This window comes from Ischnura elegans, chromosome 4 (assembly GCF_921293095.1).
Source record: "Ischnura elegans chromosome 4, ioIscEleg1.1, whole genome shotgun sequence".
Lineage (NCBI taxonomy): Eukaryota > Metazoa > Arthropoda > Insecta > Odonata > Coenagrionidae > Ischnura > Ischnura elegans.
Window position 1 is genome coordinate 123,309,614 of NC_060249.1, and position 23,423 is coordinate 123,333,036.

General features: G+C 40.8%; 2 protein-coding genes across 2 annotated transcripts in view; one reads left to right on the forward strand and one right to left on the reverse strand.

The window, feature by feature from the left end:
• Positions 1 to 597, reverse strand: part of LOC124158001 (golgin-84) — a 32,470-nt gene extending 31,873 nt beyond the window's left edge. Inside the window, exon 1 of the mRNA XM_046533141.1 lies at positions 115 to 597. Within this exon, the coding sequence (XP_046389097.1) occupies positions 115 to 275 (161 nt within the window). The 5' untranslated portion in view covers positions 276 to 597. The remainder of the gene's footprint in view (positions 1 to 114) is intronic.
• Positions 598 to 4,658: 4,061 nt separating this feature from the next.
• The window catches only part of LOC124158002 (ras-like protein family member 12), a 35,635-nt gene continuing 16,870 nt past the window's right edge, over positions 4,659 to 23,423 (forward strand). The window contains exon 1 of the mRNA XM_046533142.1: positions 4,659 to 4,892. Coding sequence (XP_046389098.1) covers positions 4,802 to 4,892 — 91 coding nt within the window. The 5' untranslated portion in view covers positions 4,659 to 4,801. The remainder of the gene's footprint in view (positions 4,893 to 23,423) is intronic.

Sequence of the window (23,423 nt, forward strand, 5' to 3'; positions counted from 1 at the left end):
TCTGAACGTATCTATATAAAACCAAAACATCGCACGATTATCATTTAGTAGCCCTTTAAAAATTATAAAGAAAAAATACAAGTGTAATTATAATCACTGATAAAAAAATACTACCTTTCAGGTACACAGTACTCTTGGCTGCTAACTTCTAACAACAAGGCATCATTGACAGGAGTTTGTGACCTAGCACCCTTTTGAAGGGCAATAGCAGCATTCTGATCAATTTTGTTCAACAGATCCTCCGCCTTCCCTGCAAGTCCAGTCAACCACGACATGATGACACGGTAAAGAGCTGATTTTTATAGCAAAGATGTAATTGAATGCCGTTTCTTTGCCTCTCATTAGGTTTTCAACTTCTTGTTAATAGTTTCCACATCCCTAGTCACGAGAAAGGACTTGGACAAAATGGTACGAAGGAATAACAGTCCCAACAAAACTTCTTAAACGCTGGAGATTGGAGCGTAGGTTTTCTGGATTCAAGACTACATTGTATCAGTTCCATTGCACCAAAAAATTCAACTAACTTCCTCTGTCATTGTACCACGACCACGTTTAACACTTATTGGCGGCCATTTCAATTTCACCTATCTCGTTAAATCTCGTGATTGCCGTTACCACCGGTTTTGTTGGACACAATACTGCGGCGGAAGGTTTGAATTATTGCTCGGAAGGTGGTCGAGAACGAATGGTAATTATTCTGATGTTAGCATGCTATTTGGAGGAAAATGGACGACATTTGAAATGACTGAAATACACTTTTAGCATGAGTACTGAGATTAATCACAGAAATAAGAGTATAGCATGATGTAATTGCTATCACATGCTTTCACAAAAAATCTTGTTGATGTACTATGAACGACTTTTGAAACAGGGTTAATAGTGGTATGGTCTAAAACTTGCGCCAGCGTAAGCTTTTCATAGATGGATTCAGCTTTATAAAACGTCAAATAAAGGCTTCTTAACGACGCGCTAACTGTAACTTCTCTTTGGATTTTGAGTTTACACTTCTGCAGTGTCCTACCCAAGTGTATCCATGGCCGTCCTATCTCCCTCCCATGCAGTCAAATAACTCACCCTCCCATCCCACCCTAATTTGTGCAGATTCTTTAACTAATTAACACAAGCAAATGAGTATGGTACGTCAGTAAAATGCAATCAAAGGTACCTCCAGGGAGGGAGGGTAAAATACTTCCCCAAGAAATTCTGACGAATAAGCTCTGCTTGACACCAACTCTATAGGCCTGTTTACACGGTACATTAACACGTACGGGTTAATGTCTAAATGTATGAACGCGAGAATGAACGCCAAAATGCACCGTGTAACCACCCAACTTGTGCAAATGCATGCACAGAAAATAGAACCTGTTCTAATTTGGTTCATGCATTCGTTTATGTTCCGTTCCGGTCCACAAAAATCATTCACGCAAACGTACATTAACTCGTACGTGTTAATGTATCGTGTAAACAGGCCTTATCAAACTATTAGCGCTTACATCTAACAATAATTTTCTGGGTTTTTTTATCAGACTCTTCTGCAGTAGTACACCGCGTCACAGTATACATCGGTACCCATTTTTCGACATTGATTACGTACTCGAGAGCCGTCTTTTGGGCAGTGGTGTTTCTGGTTTATCGCCTCTGACATGAAGGCGAAAATGGATTGGTTTTGGATCGATGGCTAAGATGATCTCCGAAACCGAATGCACCACCCATAAAGACTGTATACTAGTAATATACACTCTCACGGCACCACCTGAGAATCTTGTGATGCTCACTTACACCAGAAAACACAATGGCACTTACAAAGGCGGATCCAGGATTTTATTCTGGGGTGCCACAAGGGTCTGACAAGCAATTAACGGTCTTCCCATATTTGAAATTAAAAACAACATACAACAATTACTGCACTCTTTATTGCAACAATTACTCTTTATTTTAATATAAAATGTATTAATATAAAATTAAATTATTGAAGCTCCGTACACGAAACAAAACGAACGTAATGATAACCGTATTAAAAATCTAGTCAATTTTTCAAGCGTCTGAGGGGGAGGGCACATGCCCCCGTGTCCCCTCCCCCCCTAAATCCGCCCATGGACACTTTTACATTCCACCAGAGAGGAAGTTGTCTTCTACAGCCACTTCGATCGTTTTTTTATCGGTTTTCAAGGGTGCGGCGAAGAGTTACGTGCAATCCACCTTTTTTCCAATATTTAGAAGAATAGAACTTGCCATTGCGGAGAACGGCGTGGACAAGTTACAGACAAAAATAGTTCATATCATTAAGAATCCGAATTTTTTATAACAGCCCAGATTATAGCTTTTTTCTCCATTAAATGCGGATCGCTTAGCACGTCAACGACGCGAGTGGCGAATTCTGTAAACCAATTTAAATGCGAGGTGGGTGTAAAACACTTGGAGGCCAGGTTGAGAATCCTTTATTGTAATAATCACGATAAAAGCTTTCATTCATGTCGATTTGCTGGGATAATTTTTTGGGATGAGGCGAGTGGAAAGTTTCTTCGCACAAACCCATTTAGATCCACACCTGGGTGTAACTTTGAAATCAAACTGTAGCTAAAAGTTCGCACACTTGGGTTATTTCCAAGGTCCTAAGGACCATGGTTATTTCACATCGAAAAAAATAGCTTATCTGCTGCCCCATTCCTTCCTCACACTCTCTCTCGACATAATACAAAATGTGGTGACTCGAGGACTTAACGGTAAAAGGCACCTAGTGATAACCTTTGACAGTCACACCCGGCATTTATATTGCTCACAGATTCGCTTACTTCCAGGGCCGGTTCTAGACATTTTTCTAGTGCATGCGGACAACATTCTGACAAATAACCGTAGAGGTAGTAGAAATTCTCTCTGCATATATTTTTCAATAAATAAAAATAGGAATTTTTCTTTAGGAATAAGGGTCGAGACTTAAATATCAGCGAGAACTCAAAACGTGCTTGCTATTATATATTGAAGGTGATATATTTAGGGCTTAAAAACCGGTGCTTTGGTTTTTGCTTGGCGCCCTACGCGGTCGCGCACTTTGCTTACCGCTTATACCGGCCCTGCATGTACTTCCTGTAGTTGATACGAACGGGGAGCTCTCACGGAGGCCATGACACCCTACGAGACAGGAGGCTCCATACCCTGAAATCTTGGAAGAAAGAAAGTTCTCCTCTCTTGCCCTCCGTAGGGAGCAGAAAGTGATTGACAGTAACATAAGGTGGTTTCCTATTATTTTTTATTGCCTAAATCGAAAGATTATTACTCCTGGAGTACGTATTTCACCCTTTTAGATTTTTAAATGACGGTATCTATTTGTCGCGACTAAATGAAAAGTGATATGGAACAAGTGAAGAAGGATGTGAAAGAGAAGAAATACGTAGGTGTGAATAGATTAGCTGATAGGAGAACTGATTGTGAGTGGAGAGCTGCGTCAAACCAATCCAAGGATTGTTGACCAGTGATGATGATGAAATGAAAAGTGAAAATTTTCAAGCAAGCGAAAACGCGAAGGCTAAGTATGAATGCTGGGAAAAGACCGTGTGACGTCAATCTGGTTGCGGCTGCCGCCGTGTGAGGCCACCTGAAAATTTTCACTTTTCATTTAATCGCGAAAAATAGATATCGTCATTTAAAAATCTAAAAGCGTGGAATGCGTACTCCAGGAGTAATAATCTTTCACATTAGCCAATAAAAAATTAGGAAACCACCGTATTATAGAGATAGTCGTGGCATATCGATGAGCTATGGCCACGATTGTTGTGATATTATCGCATGCACGATAAAGCGCCACCATCACACTACATTAAAATTGCGATATCGCGATGGTAAATAAGGTGAAACATCGCCCTGGTTTATCAGCATCTTTTTTCGTCTTTGAACACAAAGACATGACTGTAATACGTCAGGAAAATGAAATCAGAGGCAACTCCAAGGTGGGAGGCTAAAGTACTTCCCCAAGAAATCCTAACGAAGAAGCTTTGCTTGAGGCTAATTGTAAGTTCTATCAAGCAGTTAGCGCCAGGGGCGGTCTGGGGTGATTGGGGGCCCTCAGATGGGACTCATTTTAGGGCCCCCCTCCTAATCCCGAGACTCCCCTGGAAAATTTTAGGAAATCGAATGCCCGGGAATGGATTTTGACGCTATTCTGGCTCTTAAAAACTAGATAAAAGTTATGAAAAATAATATTTCACAGCTTATAAACTGTAATAATGTATTATGGTTCTATTAATTATTTAGTGGTTCTAGTAATAATGTATCTCTAAATGACCTTTTCGAACAGCCCTTTCAAATAAGCGCCAAGTTCTCATTAATCTTCTAACACCTTTATTTTATTTATTTTTTTAATGACATTTGCTCACTTAGTATGTGGTAAATAAAGCTACAAATGAAAACTTAGACATTTGCAATTACAAAAAAAACTTTTGTTCTGAGAATCTTATTCTTTTTTCGCAACACCTTTCATATCTATAAACTTCGCGATAGACGCGAGCGTTGTGGATATCTGAGCTCGGGGCCGTGGGCGATCGCTGACCAGCCGACCTGGGCGGACCGCCCCTGGTTAGCGCTTACATCTAAGTTGCTGGTTTTATCGGAGGTTTCTACCGTCTCTGAACTCGTAGCAAGGGGGCGAAGTTTCCCTCCTTTGCCGTTCCCACGAGTGGAGCTGACGTCGGCCGTGACGAAATTTTTTTAGCGAACAAAAACCCGCGAGTAGGGAGTCGGACGAGTATATCGCCTCAGCCGTCTCGTCTCGCGGAGAAGTGCGGTGGCAGCCTGAGTTTGGAGCGGGATGTCTCGGCGCGGGCCGCGGCAACCGGAGCAGGAGGCGCCGTCTGCAGTCAACGTGGCGCTCGTGGGTGCCATCGGGTGCGGCAAATCAGGCGAGGAAGCGAGTGAGAGGAGGGAGCGCCCCGCTGCGTCTGCGGGGGACCGCGCACACGCTAAACACGTCCCGACCGCAGTGCTGGTCTGCCCCTGTCGGATCAATCTCTACTAACATCCCGAAAAAATCAAATAATTCGTCGGTGCCATCCGAGCCAAAAAAATACACTATAATAAGACAATGGGTGCATTCGGCGCTCACCTTCGCTTATTGAGCATATGAGCGCTCTGACGTTATGGGACTTAGCAGAGTGACGCCACGAGTAACCATTTTACTAATGGTAGAGACACCGCGCTTTCTTCCGATCGCCACGGAACAGCAGGGACCATATGATGTATATACTGTAGTTTATATGGTCTAAGAGCAAGGAGGAAAGCAAGTGAGAGTAAGGCTATGTACCGTCGCATTTGGTGCGTTCTCAGCGAATGATCATGACGTAAAGATGCTTCGGTGAGTGCATGCCGAATGCAATAGTACGTACCCAGACTCTCACTTGTTTTCCTCCCTGCTTATCCGCAGTAATCGGAAGTGATCGCGGTGTTTCTACCGTCAATAAATTGGTGAATATTTAGGGTAGTGACGTCACTCTGCTCTGTCCCATGACGTCAGATCGCTCACTTGCACGGTGAACCGTCAGTGCGGCTGAATGCACCCAATATAACGAGTGATTTCTGTTTTGTAATGTGACCAATTCCGCAACGCGTGGGAACGTTTTTGAGGGGGGGGGGGGAGTTAAATCAAATCCCTCCCCTTCCGAAATATTTGGGAGACTTGTATAATGTTTCTCTATAAATGCACCCCCGAAATATGACGCCCACACTCACTGCACCTTCCTCAAACCGAGTGAGTCGAGTGCGGGCTGGACGTCAGCCGGAATCGCTTTTCACACGGCGCACTGTGGTGCAGCGTTATCACCTGGATGGCGCGGCGGTAGGCTTGGGAAATGCAGAGTATGGTCCAGGACGACCGACCGCACGACCGCCGCGTCGGGAGCGACTGTTTTCGTCGGTCGACAGGCTCTCCATGACGCGTCGTCTCCAACGGTGTTGGTCTCGGCAGTGGGGGCGGTTTTGATCACGACGCCCGTGTTGCGGTAATGTCACTCACATTCCTCCAATTTACAGAAAAAATAGCATCACGGCTTCATAAAAAAAACATAAGCGTAAGGTAAATGAGGTACTGCAATTGAGTCGAGCTGCTTCCATTTATATTCTTCAGTTTTAACGCCATCAAAGAAAAACTCTGCTCTGAAGTTACTTATGTTAGTAAATTTAGCCAATAGTTTTCTCTTCGCCTCTGTAAAGAATCCCATCGTAACTCGCCTAACATATTGGAAACGACATGGTAGTTAAAACCTTATGGGCTATGTCGTCGCGTCAATGTAACAATTTAATTGTAACCCCCAAGTACTGCACCATCCATTTAAGGCAGCGAGGTCCGTTTCTAATGCCCAACAATCTCAATGGCCATCAATTCCTCTGTTAACAACCACACCATCTGAGAAGAGGCGGATTTTTCTCGCGGCCGTGGTGGTAAGAAGGGACAAAAGAGGAACTATAGCACTTCCTTGGGGTACACCTGAGGTAACTTGGGTAGTATCCGAGCTAACTGCACCCAAAACAACCCTTTGTTGGCGATCCTTTAAGAAATCCTTAATCCATCCTATTACTTTCTTATCTATTCTGTATGCTTCCAATATATGGATCAAATTTGAATGCGGAACCTTATCGAATGCCTTTCGGGAGTCTAAAAACATAGCTTCAACTTGAACATGTACTATGTCATCCGCGTCTATGATATCATGAAGAAAGAGGGTTAGCTGGGTTTCACAATATCTCCCTCTTCTAAATCCGTTATTTTGCTAATAGATTTCGGCTATCGAGTTGGCATTTTTTTTCTTGGTAATAGTAGAGGTAAAGGCGTTAACATGTTCGGCGTGAAATTAATGAAGACGACATGAAAAAAGGAATATAAGACATTCGCTATATCTAGATTTTTGGTCACTCCATCCCCTCGGTCTTTTATAAGAGAATAGGCTTGAGTGCTATTTCCCTGAACCTCCCTAGCGTACGACTAGAAGCCCTTAAAATTTGCGGAGATTTTTCAAAGACTCTGCCCGATCCCTGCTAGCGTGCTTCAGTCAGTCTGTCGGATGGGACATCAAGCGGTGGTCCCATTGGCGCTTTCGTTGACGGCAGTCTAGTTCCGTCGACGAGTTTCTCTCGACCCTTCCTTCCCTTTCTTCATTTCGCAAATGACCTAAGCTGTCGGTCGCCTCATCCAAATACCATAACATACCAAAAGATGGCGACTCTACCACCGAAATGTAGGAATCGACATCCGTTAGAGAATCTGCATATGATTCACTGATATCATGCGTAGGGAAAGCACAATGTGTTTCTTCAGGTTGAACCTTTATTCCCGTGACGCTTGGTCAAAAATAGAGCGGGCCACCCGCGCGGTCATCCCGGGCTCATCGCGTGAGCTTGAATTGCGGCGGTCGGGCGGAGGTAAAGGACAGACGCGGAGAGCTGGCCTGTCGGCGCAGAAATTTTCAATTATCGAGTTTGGAAACCAATGACTTAATAACGAAAAGGAACACAGAAGGAGTGACGACTTAATAATTTTCCTTCTTCAATTGTACACTGGCTTAAACTGACCTTCATCTTGAAAAACGTATTGGTCATAACTTGGTTAGTTAACTTTTACTTATATCAATTATTTTTTATATAAAGCGACCCGGGCTTCGATGAGTAATCATCATGCCACTTTACCGTGCAATGAGAGATGCTCATGAAATCTCAAGGGACATAGAATTTTTTGTTTCTTCTTCAAGTACCTTCGAAATATATGTGAGAAGTAATGTTTCTTGACTGTTTGCCTATTTATAATGCCATATCTGTATTCTTATTTAAAATTTGTCCTATTCATTTTTTGCTATTACTATGGTATTTTTATTTTGAAGCTCTCCATTATACCCTTGATGCGTCTTTCTTACTTTAAGTACTTGTAATCAGTGTACAACTATATAAAGGGTTTTCTATCGATCCGTTAAATAAATATATTATTATTATCATTTTCATCATCAGCTCGCGGCTGGGCTTAAAGCCACCGAGTGCGTCCACCGGGTTGCGGATGGTGGGTCGACCTTTAGATATAGAGGTTAGCTGCGAGATAAGCGAGTTCTCTCGTCGAATAAGCAGTCGTGGACAAAAAGCGGCGGTATTCTGAGGGGGTATTGGGCTACCCTTGGGTAAGGTAGGCCATTAAAAAAAACGAAAACCTGTGAAGATACCGTGACTTGGCGACTGGGGGCCGCCAATAATTATGCCTCTAATCACCCAGGGGAGAGGGCAGCAGCTCTTCTTCACATGTGCGATGGTGGAGACCATACTGGTCGGTACAGCGACACACATTCCACTACGGGCGTGGTAGCATTTACTTTAACGGCTGTAGTACTGCGATGTGGAAGGCAAGGGGAAACCACCACATTATCATCCCGAGGAGTCGTAGCTACTCCACTCAATTTATATAATGACATGATGGAATTCTCTCGGGTAAAATATTCCGGAGGTAAACTAGTCCCCCATTCGGATCTCCGGGCGGGGACTACTCGAGAGGGTACATCGGTCAAACGAGATAGAATGTTACGGATAGGAACATGAAACGTCAGATCACTTCGTACCTGCGGTAAGCTAGGGAACTTGAAGGTGGAGATGCGAAGAATGAACCTCGATGTATTAGGCATCAGCGAAATGAAGTGGCCCCAGGAAGGTGACTTTTGGAGTGGAAGCTACAGAATGATACACACGGGATCGCTAAATGGTAATGCTGGAGTAGGCATAATGCTTAGAAAGAGCGCCGGGATGTGTGTTAAAAGCTACCTGCAGTTTAATGAAAGGATAGTAATGGTGAAGATAGATACTAAACCCGTAGCTACTGTAGTGGTACAGGTTTACATGCCTACGTCAGATTATGAAGACGAAGAAGTAGAAGATGTCTACCATGTCTACCAAGATATAGCGGAAGTTATCAAGCAGGTAAGAGGGGAAGAAAATCTTATTATTTTAGGGGACTGGAACGCTGTCGTCGGCGAAGGTCAAGACGGAATAATAACTGGAAAATATGGGTTGGGTAACCGAAATGAAAGAGGAGAAAGGCTACTTGAATTCTGCACGGAGCACAGGCTAGTGGTTGCCAACACTTTATTCAAAAATCCCCTGCGAAGAAGATACACGTGGAAGATGCCAGGAGACCGCAGAAGATTCCAAATCGACTACATTCTAGTGAAACAAAGATTCAGGAACTAGGTGAAGGACTGCAAAAGCTATCCAGGGGCAGATATCGATAGTGACCATAACCTAGTTATGATGAAATGCCACCTTAAATTTAAAAAGTTGAAGAAAGCCGTGAAAAACATATGGCAGGTTGAAAAATTGAGGGAGGTTCAGCATCGACTGGCTTTTAAAGAGGCTGTAGAAAATAAAATAGGGGAGGATCCGACCAACAAACCAATGGAAGAGAGTTGGAAAACCATTAGAAGTGGTCTGCTGGCGGCAGCTGAGGAAGTTCTTGGTAAAAGAAGAGTCGTTATGAAAAAATCATGGATCACGCAGGAAGTATTAGATCTCATCGAAGAAAGAAGAAAATACAAGGCTGCGAAAACAGAGGAAGGACAGAATCGTTACAAGAGGATAAGGAACGAAATATGTCGTAAAGCGCGGAAGGCTAGAGAAACGTGGATGAAAAGCATTTGCGAAGACGTGCAAAACAATCTTAAACATGGAAAAGTAGAGGCCGCTTATAGGATAGTGAGGAACCACTTTAAGGAAAGGGGCGTAAGATGTAATACCCTTAGGGACAAAAACGGAGAACTATTGATTGAAAACGAAGAAAAAGGGAAGAGATGGAAGGAATATCTGGAAGATTTGTACAAAGGAAGTCGCCTCAGAACGAATTCTATCGAAAACGAGAGGGAAGTGGATGCCGATGACATGGGAGCCCCAATTTTAAGATCGGAATTTGATGCGGCTGTAAGAGACCTCAGGATAAATAAAGCGTCGGGCATTGATGACATTCCTGCAGAACTAATCAAAAATTCAGGAGAGAAGACGTTGAACCAGCTATACAAAATCATAAGTGAAATGTATACGACAGGTGAGATACCAAAGGATTTCGAGAGGAACATTATAATCCCTATTCCTAAGAAGAAACGAGCGGAGAAGTGCGAAGATTTTAGGACCATAAGCCTTACTACACATGCATCAAAGATACTGACAAGGATCATCTATAGAAGAATAGAACGAAAAGCAGAAGAGTACTTGGATGAGGACCAATTTGGATTCAGAAAAAACAAAGGCACGAGGGAAGCAATATTGGCCCTAAGACTGCTCATAGAAAAAAGAATGGAAAAGAACAAGCCAACATTCGTTGCGTTTGTGGACTTAGAGAAAGCATTTGATAACGTGGATTGGAGAACAATGCTTGGAATCCTAAAGGGAATTGGGGTTCTTTATAATGACAGAAGAATCATCCGCAGTTTATACAAAAACCAAGTAGCCGTGATAAAATCAGGGCCCAGCTATGAAGAAGCAAGAATTAAGAAAGGAGTGCGACAAGGCTGTACATTGTCACCCGTAATTTTCAACGTTTACATTGAAAAAGCCATTAAGGAAATCAAAGAAAAGGCATTGGGAGTGAATATCCATGGAGAAAAAATAAGCATGCTAAGATTTGCCGATGACATAGCCGTTATAGCAGAAATAGAGAAGGATTTGAAAAATATTCTGATTAATATGGGTAGGGTAATGAGTAGATATCAACTGAAAATAAGCACGAAGAAAACCAAGATCATAGTATGCAGCAGAAGGGAGGAAGTCAAGACCAACATCAAAATAGGGAGGCAAAAACTGATAGAAGTGGATGAATTCTGTTATTTGGGAAGCAAGATAACTAGTGACGGGAGAAGCAAGAAAGAAATTATCAGCAGAATAGCCCAGGCGAAGAGAGCATTCCACCAAAAGAGAGATCTGCTAACAGCGGGAAACTTAAATATGGATGTAAAGAAACAATTTATAAGAACCTACATCTGGAGTATGCTCCTATACGGAAGTGAGGCATGGACAATGACCGCAGCGGAGAAAGCAAGGATAGAGGCCTTTGAAATGTGGTGCTACAGAAGAATGATGAAAATCAAATGGATCGACCGAGTTAGTAACGAGGAAGTCCTAAGAAGGGTAGGAGAGAAGAGAAGCCTCATGAAAACCTTAATAAGAAGACGGAACAACCTTATAGGCCACATCTTGAGACATGATGGCCTGATGAAGACAATCGTCGAAGGACAGGTGGAAGGCAAGAATGGAAAAGGAAGACCTCGAACAAAATATATGGAACAAGTAAAGAGAGATGTGAAAGAGAAGAAATACGTAGGAGTGAAAAGATTAGCTGATAGGAGAACTGAGTGGAGAGCTGCGTCAAACCAATCCTAGTATTGTTGACCAGTGATGATGATCATCATCAGGCGTAAAATATTATTTATTTATCTTATTTATTTATGTAACCTAGTTACCTAACGGAGGAAGGGATGAATTTTAAAACCGACGCCAGAAAAAAAGAAGAAAAAAAAACTATTCTTTGAGTAAAAAAGAAGTGGTGCAAGTAAAAGTTAACAGACCAAGAAGCCTTATAATGTAATACCCCACAGTTAACAATGGGTGAGTGAATTCTGATATCTTATGGGTTAATATCGGCGCCAATAAAGGCAACACGGTGACCTAAGTTCGTATTTTTATGAAAATCTATCATATCTTTATCATAAAGTGTTTATACCTTGTTTGCGTACAAAAAGCAAGCGTTAAAAAAAAACTTGAAAACGTGTGGTTTAAGCTTCTAAGATAGTCCAAAAAAAACACGCCAAAAACAAGGAAAAACAGCAAAGCTTTCATCTTCAATTCATTATGGCTAAAAAATATGTCACTATCTCTGAATCCGTTAACTTTATTACTGCACGAAGGACATATTTGCATGTCGTTTTCTCCGTCAAAACAATTAAAGAGGAACGATTAAACATTTTGGCCACAGCTAAAACGTTTTCCCGCAGTTTCTTTTCCTAATGCGACCGAGAATTGAAAAAAATACATCTGAACACATTTTGAGGAATTAATATTGTGCAAATTAAAAAGAATCAAAGTGATATATTGAGAACCTCAATTTGGCAGCGTCAGACTTTCATGCCAATGGAAATCTGACGCTGCTAAAATTCCATGCTAGTTCTTACCAGTAATTTCTCTGACGACGTGAAAAATATCCTTCGTTTATTGTCATACTACAATAGGCGTGATCACGGGAAGAAACTAAAGGAAATATACTGCAAACCAGAAAAATTTAAAATGTCATTCTATCCTCATAATCAGGGGCGGATCCAGGATTTTTTTCTGGGAGGGGCACAAGCAAGGCCGTATCCAGGATTTTGTTCTGGGTGGGGCACAAGGATACCTCGTAATACAAAACGAACGCAATGATAATGGGACCGTATTAAAAATCTTGCATATTTTTGAGGGTCTGGGGGGGGGGGGGGGGGGCACGTGCCCCCGTGCCCCCCCCCCCTGGATCCGCCTATGCTCATAATATTAAGAATAACGTGGGTATCTCAATAAATAAGATTAATGGGGTCACTCGCTAGAACGACTCACTGGATTTTTGTATTTTTCTCTTGCTCTAACCTAGCATGGATTTCTGTAGTCATTACTAACCTTTGGAAGGTTTTGCCTTTGCGTGAATTCGCACGTATTTTTTGTTATCAAGTGTAAAAATTTTTTATGACCGTGTGGTGTGCATGTGGGGGTTGTCTTGCATCCTTAATTGCGGAAAAAGACTTCGCCCTCAAAACATTGGTGCTGACAAACCCTTGGAAAAACCCGGCAGGAAACCCGAGAACTCTTCTTCCAGTATATTCGCCGGGAAAACCTTAGATACTTCACCCTTCAGGTTGCTCGAAGGATATTATGCAGATGTGGAATTACTATCGCAGGTCGTGTGAATTAAATGATAGGTGAAAACTTTCCAATTTTTTACTTACAGTATGTTAGAGTTCCAAATTCCTTCCCCGCGTTAATCGTGATTTTACCCGTTTCCGCCGGTAGTAGGCGGCATGGTTACGGGAGGGTGACGTCACGGGGTCTGGGCAAAAGCGCGCCACGCGCCTCGAGTCGTCACGGACGCAAGGGCGACACGGGACACGCGCAGCGGTCACTCTCCGGCTCACCTCGGAGGAAATTCAAAACCGCGACTCGGGGGAGACTCACTCACATTGCCTTGGGCCCGTATCTTCCGTGCACTGCTCCAGTGCGAACATTTCCACCTCTTCAGTATTATGGGATGCACCCAAGCAGTTGCGCAGCGAGGGGGGGGGGGGGGTTTGGGGGATAAAACCCCCCGAGAGCTCAGAGAAATTTTAAGTTTAATTCATTTTACTTAATTGGATATTATTGGATATTTGGATATATTGGATATATATTTTAGCCACGATGAATTGAAGGTGAAAGCTTTGCTGTTTTTCCTTGTTTTTGGCGTGCTTTTTTTTTGCACTATTTCCATCTTAGAAGCCAAAACCACACTTATTGGATATTACTAATAGAATAGTGTAAAGGTTAATAAAATATTCCTCAGAAAGCCGTAAAACTCACCAATTTGAACCATTTATCTTATAAATTCCTCAATTTATTAATCTCGCACCTACCGCTTATCCTGGTGGGTATTCCATACCCCCACACACACCGGTATTAGTTGCACCCGTTGCACCTAACCCCCCCCCCCCCCCCCAGCCATAATTCCTAGCTGCACCCCTGCACCCAAGGAGGTTGTAAATATGTGGAGGTTACTACTACTGGTTTCGAGCGTGGAGCGAAGTGTTGCCGGAATGGGGGTGCTGGGGTAGGACAAGCCACGCACACTTTGACCAAAACACTCACAATCCCATAAGGGTCAATGCTTTCTATTTGGTGAAATTTTTGGTCGTAACTCATTAATATACATTAAAATAACCTATGGAACGCACGATATGAAAACCTTTTTTCTTACTTCATTAGTAGGCATCGGGGAGTTATGCCTGAAACATCTTTTCTCAGGGAAAAATTATTATCAATCACCACGGTTACGTTCTTCAACCAGCTCGGCCGAAAATAAAATTTACGAGAGTAAACTAGTCTTTTACCTGCACTTATAGTGGTATTTAAGCGATTGCAGAAATAACGTATGCTTTCAACGATATCCCCACCAGTAAAGTGGCTAAGAGACTGAGTTTATACTTTAACAGAAGTATCGCGAATGATGAGGAAAATGCGATTACAATCACTGGCTATGTACTGGTGATTATGGCAGCATTTTTCACTAAATGTAGTTCATTTTCAGGACAAAACTTATCCACATCAAAAATCAGACTAAGTCCAAATATTGTCAAACCAAGATGGCGGAAATTTGACCACTATAAAAACTCGGAAACAGCGCCTCCAGATATCCACAACATCCTTGAATACACCCAATGCACGGACAACGGGAATGACGTAACCATGGTCCCTAAATCTAATCTACATAATACCCTGCGAGCCACAGCAATGGTGTTTTGCAGAGGGTGAATACACATTAGGGTACCTCGTTTTGCCAATTTTTTTTAGGAGCAAATCGTAATAGTCGGCAAAAGTTGCGTACCCGGATGGGTATTACAAATATGATTTTTTTCCAAATAGTTTTATAACATCTATTCGCCATTTTGACTTGAAATTTCGAAATTTTTGACAAAAAATGTTAAAAAATGTAAATAATTTAAGTTTGGTTTGAGCAATCATTCATTTTTTTGCAATGGAGTATAACTTTGGACTTTAATCGATATTTTAGACCAAATACGTCGGCTATATGTCTTTTAACTACCGAGAAAATGACATTTTATCGTGTCCCCGGAAAAAAATATTATTATTTGTACTGTAGGCAACCCGCGACACACCACCTCATTAAACGCTTTTCATGCGATAAATGACGCCAAATAGAGGCATTTTCCATCAAAAACGTGGAAATCATGTCTTAAAATGTCAAGGGTAGTCACTAAGATGGGAGCACGCTCTTTTGTGCCATCGCCGTCTATATTGATTTCATTTTCATGTAAGAAGAGATCGCTGAAATTTTTATGTGCCATTTGGAAAAATCGTCATTCTAGCAGTTATTCAAGCCTGAGTAATTCATCTCATCTCACGCAGCATGATGGATACAATTGAGCAAATAAAATGTTGAAGAGTAAAACGGTAGGTCAGAAAACAAAAAATAGGGTAAATATAATAGTTAGCAATGTTAATCAACAGTAAGAAGTAATAAGTTTGCTGGCCGCGCACATCTCGGGGCAGGCTAAATTTTTTCCCCAGTAGGAATATTTTTGTGAAGATACGATTTCTTAGATACCAATAACGGAAGCTCATAGTAAGGATAAATAATATAATGATAATAAAAAAAATTGCTGAGTAGTTTTGTACAATACTCATTAAGGATCTCCATAGTAAAGAAAGTTTAGCTTTGAATTTTTGGCAATATTAGCTCTTCAAATCGGAGATAAAATTTAAATGCCTCTGCCTTTCTAAAGGTTTTTATATTCTAAAAATTTCTTCTATTGCGTATCTCTACCAAAAATCAGAAATAAATGCCTCCGTTTCATTCCTAAATTTGAAAATAAAATGCATTCCACAGCTGTTTGTTGACTTCTTGCATTAAAAATAATTACTTTAAGTTTAGCCACGATGTACTTTTCAGAGGAAAGTTTGGGGTTGTTTTCATTTATCTATTCTTTATGAATTTTGAGCTGCTTAATCCGACACTCGAGTTTTGTAGACAAAATTATAAGTATAGATTGAAATTTGGACTTAAAAACAAGTTTCCGCTAATTTTTGACAATTAATTCGTAATTAAGGTTTCAACAAGCCACCCCTACCCCCAACTTTCTTAAGGCTTTTCAAACATTTGACGATAAGAATGTACGTATAAGATAACACCCGAATATATTGTCGAATGAATAGAAGCTTTTCGTACTCTTGGCAGTTGGAAAAATGATTAACTGTTCGACTTTATACAAATTTATAAATGTGAAATTTGTATTTTTTATAAAAATAATATAAATTTATTCCATTATTATGCAATTATATTACAACAAAAAACCATTTCAGAATATAAAGGTACCCCTTGTGAAATTGTTTTGGGACCACCATCAATCACAGTTTATACAGGACTATTGCTATCAATGAATGCAGCTATCAGTGAATTCAGTGATTTTTTTCTTATCGTTTGCATTCAATTGTGATATACCTACCAGTAATGTACATGCACACAATACTAATACACGTGGTAACTAAATTGCTTTTAGAAACGCATAACAATTATATGCATGCGTACAATATACCTTGTATTGAGAACATTTTATGCTACCTTTCTTAGCAAAAACTCTACATCCTCATAGCGCATAAGCAATATTTTAACAGCGGATGTAAATCCCCATCTTTTCCCCTTCTTTACTACACTGATTGGCAACATAATAAATAATTTTGGCCCCAAATATTGATATGACTGTCGATAAATTTAAGTCATTGGCCTAAGTATATCAACTTTTTTCCAAGATCTGATGTAATAAGTTTGTGGCTTGGTCTTTTCACCGCTACAGTTATAGAAAGCTCTAAAGAATTTATAAATGAAGAGATGCCTCCAAGGGAGGATATCTAGTTTTCTAAAAAGAGGAAATGAGTCCTTTGAAAAATTATTGGACATTGAAGGATATATTTGCAATCATCGCCGAAAAACAGAAACTAGGAATCAATAATTTTCTACTAAAATACAAAAATCGAAGGATTGTTTAATTATTTGCGGGGAAACTGTTTTTTTGCAGAGACAAGTAAAAAATGCCAATTTTCAAAAGACATTGGAGTTCAAACGGGTTTTTGGGAAAAAGTCGTAGGGATAAAATTTGTTAAAAATTTTATGCACCTTAATTTTGAACCGAAAATTTATTCCAAAAGAAACAGTTTTTGGTCATTTTTTGTAATATTGCGTCACGAAACTTTGTTGAAAAACCTCATATTCAGATTCAGCAGCCCAAAACTATTATGGGATTGATGAAATTTAAACCATCGTTACGTCACATTTATCACTCCTGAATTTGTATCTTTGTTCCGAAATTAGTGTGACGCATTTTTTTAAAAACAATCCTCTAAAAACAGACACACATCGCGTTCTGGGATCAAGGAGTCAGCAATGACGGGTCATTCACGATCGTTCCGTTCTCAATGATTGAATCATCGAGTTAATCAAAAGACTCATGATTCGTTGAGCAAATACAAATCGATAGTCAATCAGTTGTACTTCTGTTTTCGTCAACTCGATCATTGCGACTGCCGGTTTACTCAGAAAGTGATGTTTACTCGGTGGACTAGACGATACACTGTTATACTCTTATTTAATTGTATTGGCTTTGAAATATGCAGTCTCGCCAATCAAACTTCCGAGGTTTACTACAAGTATGATAAACTACCGTCAAAAGATATCTTTAACAGGACCCAGGAATCCATTTCAGATTCTTCCTTTATTTTACCCAACTTCTTAATTTCTTCAAAGAAACGGTTACCCAGTTAATTATGGCCATCGTTTATTCCAGTTATCAGAATACCATGATTATTTATTGTCTGAATGTCTCTGTTGAGAAAAGAGTGAGTCGCTCTCGCTTATTAGTGAGTCTGCAATTCTTTCCATTCAATGATTCACCGAGAATCAAAATGCAGAAGTGACAGAATCAATTGCTCGAATCACCCAAGAGAATTGATTCATAAAGATCGAATCTATGCAAAGAACGACATTGGCCGTCTCCAGTAGGCAATAATAGCATCACTCCTTTTCCATGGCAATGATTTTTGATGGCAAGGAGAACGCACTTCCCATCTCCTTTGAGGCTTCTTCGAGGTCGGCGGTATCTTTTCAATGAAGTGCCGCTCGACTACTAAAAAGCGTGGTGACGGTTTCTTTTTTGGGCGATCTCCAAGCAGTTGAAGGGTTTGGAATAGTCCCACATTTTTCAAGGAGCAGTTGAAATGGTCTCAGGGGAAAGTTATAGATGACCTACCATATTTTTACAGCAATTTTATATTATCATTTTCAAGTACAATATGTACGGCATCGTTCAATAACCGCTTGAATGATTTAAACCGAAATTAAACACATCTTATATAAGTGTTTTTACGCTTTTATAATTATCATAATTTTGAACGAAGCTTTTGGACTTTCAAATCTACTCCTTTCATTCGCGATATTATATTATGGAATGCACTTAGGTTCGGATTTTTCATCCTTTTCACACCAAGAGCATTACTACGAAATTGTGAAATGAACGACGATGGTTTTTTTTTATCCTTCCATTTCCATGACTAGAGCGGAGAAAAAAGTGCTTAATTTTGCCAAAAAAAAGTCGCATAAAAATCTGCAATTATGTTCGAGGTGATGAAGTCATTTTCGTGGCCACCATTTGTTTGCATTAGCTCCGTAAGTCAAATATACCCCTTTGCACTCCACTCATCCCTAATAATTGGTCACTTAGGCGTATTAAGGGATGGGGGACGGGGGCACGTGCCCCCCCAGACGCTAGAAAATAGCCAAATCTGCTACCTGCTAGCAGCCTGCATCGTATCAGCGTTCAAAGCCTCGCCCGCTCACACGGCGACAGCGGGAACCAAAATGACGTCACACGGTGTTTTCCCAGCATTCATACTTAGCCGTTGCGTTCTCGCGCGCTTGAAAATGTTCACTTTTCATTTAATCGTGAAAAATAGATACCGTCATTAAAAAATCTAAAAGCGTGAAATACGTACCCCAGGTGTAATAATCTTTCGATTTACACAATAAAAAAATTATAGGAAACCACTCTATTGGAACTTCTCCCCCCCCTCACTCCCGCCGAGGCCGTTCCCACCCTGGTCCTGTACCCGTCTCTTTTACTAAGACCTGGAAAACGCAATTTACTGCCTGTCGTTTGCATCCCCCAAGCAGCAGATGATATCCATTGCATATGTAAATAAGGTTTTCATCGAGTTCATTTGAGGTAGGGTCCTACTTATTCTAGTACTTATGTATACTTTAGTAAGTATTTATACTTTTGAAAAAATATGTATGTTCCCCATTGTATTCTAGTATACTTTTAAATCCAATCGTCTCTCACAGGCCAGGAACTTGAGAGCAGGAGCTTTGACTCATAGATGAAATTATTTTTGTAAGCAAGTGGAGAAACCTATGGAGTGCACCATCAAAAATGCTTTTGTTCGAGGGAGGACTCCATAAACTATTGAAATGTCCTCTTTATCTGATACTCAAGCACATCAAAAGCAAATTAAATGGTCATTCAAGTAAATCCAATCCTATTCAGGTATATAGATTGCATAACAAATTCATATTCTAGTAAACCTTAGTATTCATTTGTCTAAAAATTATTAAATACTATCCATAGATGATTTTCATCCTCATCATTAAAAACTTCTAGCACTAAAGTGATTTTTTTACCGGCCCCTCCATGACTCAACTATTAAATTTTTACACAATTCAACTAATATATTATGACTTATTTTTTCTGTAAATAACCTTGTCATCTACTCAAGATGCAAAATAATTTTTCAAATTTCAATGCCTGATATGTTAATTTCCATAGAAATTATTAGAAGACACCTATTCTTCTGTTTAACTAGACGGTGGTAGTAAAAAATGGGAAAATTACCAACGCCGTAACTTATATCATCTACAAAGACCTTTTACCCTTATCTTATGCAGAGAATGAAGGATATCTTATGTAAGTTACCGTGTCACTATATTCGATTCCCAACAGAACAAAAATCATGATGATAGATGAAAAATTTGAATGCATGGCATTGATGTACAGAAGAGCTCTTAGCTTCTACGAAAATATCGCAATGCCAATAGGCATGTGGAGTGGACAGTACACAAATACCTAATAAGGCATAACAGTACACTACTTAAATTGTATATGCAACAATAGGTGTATAGAGATTGAAAGAAAGTCACACTTCAGAATATTTATCCTGGGTGCTATTGAGTGTTAGTGAACAATGGAACATTGGTCATGAAAAAGTGACAGCCATTGTCACTGGAAATGGAGCAAACACTGTAAAAGGTGTATGTGACACGAAAAGAATTTTCCGTGTTTTGCGCACGCTTTGAAATTTGTTCCCAGCAAAGCCATTGGGTCGACAGGAGGTCTACCAGGAAGGATCTCTCCAATGAAGTCCATTGTCTCCTGGTTCAAACAGTGTGATGCAGGCACAGATATGCTGCGAACAATACAGCTGGAGAGTGGTAAAACCGAAAGGCAAATACTGTTACCTCAGGAGGATATATCCACTAACTATTTCATTTATGAATACAGTTGAAATAAGCCCATTCACGGAGGAGTTCGAAACGGAAATTCGATATGGACGACGATTGTTTTTAAATAGCGCATGCAAGTATCATAAAAGCAAACAGGAAAGGACGTGCCCAGGAAAAAAACTAGATGGGGGCAAGCCGGGGTGGTTCAAGTAGCATCACAGAAAAGCTAATGGAAACCAAAATTTCAAGAAAATTAGAACAACGCTTTATTAGTTTTTAAAATTAATTCCCCCGAAAAAAAGTTTTTATTTTAATTTCATATTTTATACTAATATCACTTTTCTTGGATTTAAAGAGAATTTGTTAAAAACTTTCGTTTTTATCTAAATTTACTTTTGCTTCCAAGAGGGGGGGGAAGCTGCCCCCCGCTGGGTACGCCCATGGGAGGTGGCATTGTATAGATAATTCTCACCGTCCTTCATCCCAAAATTTGCTTCCCCTGATGTTTCATCCATTCTACCAAGGTCATTCGTAGTGATTGAACAACATAATAGGCTTTACTCTTTACCTCTCGCAGTGTTGTCAGTGTGGCTTTATGGCTTCTGGTCATTCTGAAGAAATACGTTGATGTACTGCCAAAATATTTCACTGGATCAACGAAAAGACGACTCTTGGAAAAACGTTGCTAAATATCTTCACAGTCGCAAAACGGAATGTTTCGGAAATTGGTGAAATAGGTGCGTATTGCGGACACCAAAAAACTCGTTTACAGATTGAATCCGACTTCATGTCTATAATTGAGCTAGCCTATTTGCCGTGACTTGATCTATTCATTTCAGTCGGTTTCCTCTCGAACTGCTGAAAGACGGAAAGCGCTTCGCTCGAAGAAAGCGTTTTCTTCTGCTTCTGTTTTTCGTGCGTCTTTCGCGCCGCTCCTGCTGCAGCTGCTTCGCGTGGAGAAAAAAATCGAGGATTGGAACAAATGAACGCTATTTCAAACAGAACAGATAAGAGATGGACATGTGGTATACACACTCACTCGAGGAAGGCTGAGGAGAACGTTGCCGTGATGGCTTGAAGACGGGCGAATAGGGTAGTTTCCATCATCAAAGAAAACGAAAGGCATTGATTGCGATGCGTTACCCATCATTAGTGTATTCATAATATACAAATTATTTGCTTTTAGAAATCCCAGTTTAGACGAATGGCAATGGTCAGTTTTAACTGCATTTGAAAAAGACCAGATTGGCGCCCATGCGATGCCACTCCACGTGACGTCACAGGAACCTAGTTTCTATACGAGTGAATAGGAGTTTTACGTCGTCTGAGATTACCAATGCATGCATGAGGCACAGAGCTCAGGGAAACATGTCTTAATAATCTCCTATTAAAACTGGCTAAGGTCGGAAAGTTATCTTCGTTTGATTGGGTATTAATAATCCGTTTTTAAGCCAAGAGCTACCAGCTAGCATGGTACTATGCTACCTGCTAGCATCCTGCGTCGTATCAGCGCTCAAAGCCTCGCCCCAAGGCCACCTAACTTGCGGCAGAGGGAACCAGAACGACGTCACACGGAGTTTTCCCGGCATTCATACTTAGCCGCCGCGTTTTCGCGCGCTTGAAATTTTTCACTTATCATTAATATGCCTGGTAAGAAAATATTCCAACGCCCACGCAGCGTGGCGGATACAAGAGCGGTAGGCCGATCCCTTCCCCTCCCCGCTTGCTTCACCCCCTCCCACGCCTCGAATACAGCAAAATGCATCCCACGTGTGCAGCTAGGAGGGCGTTCATCTTTGATAATATAAATCGGAAGATGGTGGAAGGTAAAAAAGGATGCGTAAAAGGGACGACTTGTCTCTTATTTGACGCCTCGTCGGCGTTAAACAAATCGATGTTACCAACTTTTAGAGAAGTGTAGAAATATTTTTAGATCCGAGAACGCAGAAAAATAATCTACGGATTATGAAAAAGGCCTCTCGAGAGCAGTGCTTGGTGATCACTACCAGAGAATCTTACGGTCTCAGCGAAGACATCCGTGACGCAGTCCAGATGCAGAGAGAGTTCCTATCTTCCGAGTTCTCGTTGAGTGGGTTGACTCCAGAGGACAACGATTCCGGCTCAATTTACGAAGCTGTCTTCGGGCAGAAGTGATTTTTATAGTTATGATTTCGGGGTGGTTTCCAGTGGCCTTAGCGAGGAAAGGGGGACGTAGGTAGCTATGCCGAACACCCCTCTCCCCCACCGAATTGGGTCTCATCGTCATCTAGGTAAAATTCCTTCCGGAAGTTTTGCATTTTTGAAGGCTTACCAACGAGGGACGAATCAATAAATAATTAGGAATAGCACAGGCGAGAGGAGGGCTCTCTACAAAAAGAAAGTAGTAGTACAGAAGTGAGGAGTCAAATCATTAGACGCTATCAGTGGCGTATCCGGGGAGTCCGGACAGAATATATAAAAACAATTACTTTGCTTCATCATGAAAGAAAACAAAAAATTGAAAGACCATGAATTTACGAAAGACTTCGTTGAAAAATGAAGGTTTTTCGAGTATGAAAATTGTGGAAATTTGTTTAAAACCCTCGACTCAGTACCCTGTTTTTCAAATATTTTGCCCCTGCTTGAGGACCCGAACGAATTTCCTGGCTACACCACTGGATGCTACACTCTTATGGAACACATTGCTCAGAGAAAAATCTTGCTACGAAGAGCTGTGTTTTTGGAAGTCGGTCGATGCAGTACATTGGCCTCGTTCACTCACACCCGAAGTCGTAACTTGATAAGATAATTCGGTAGATGAATTGGAAATAAGTTACAACGTTAAATAACACTGAATTTTCCGAGACGCAAAAGCAGTCATTAGCAAAATTTGCTGTTTCCTCCCCAAAAAAAATCAGAGGAATCACAGGGCAGCCATAGATACCGCTGAGACTGCGGTGATTCGATTCACCGGATAACACAGGCCAGCCGCTAATTTTGGACAGATACCCTAAAAGAGAACCTGATTGAAAAATTACCATGACCCTTCTTTGGTTAATGGGGGTAAAAAGCCTACACACGAGTCACAAATCATTGTCTTTGTCAAACACTTACTAGAGAATGTGTATTTTAAAACGCTTTCAACAATATGTAAAACATAACA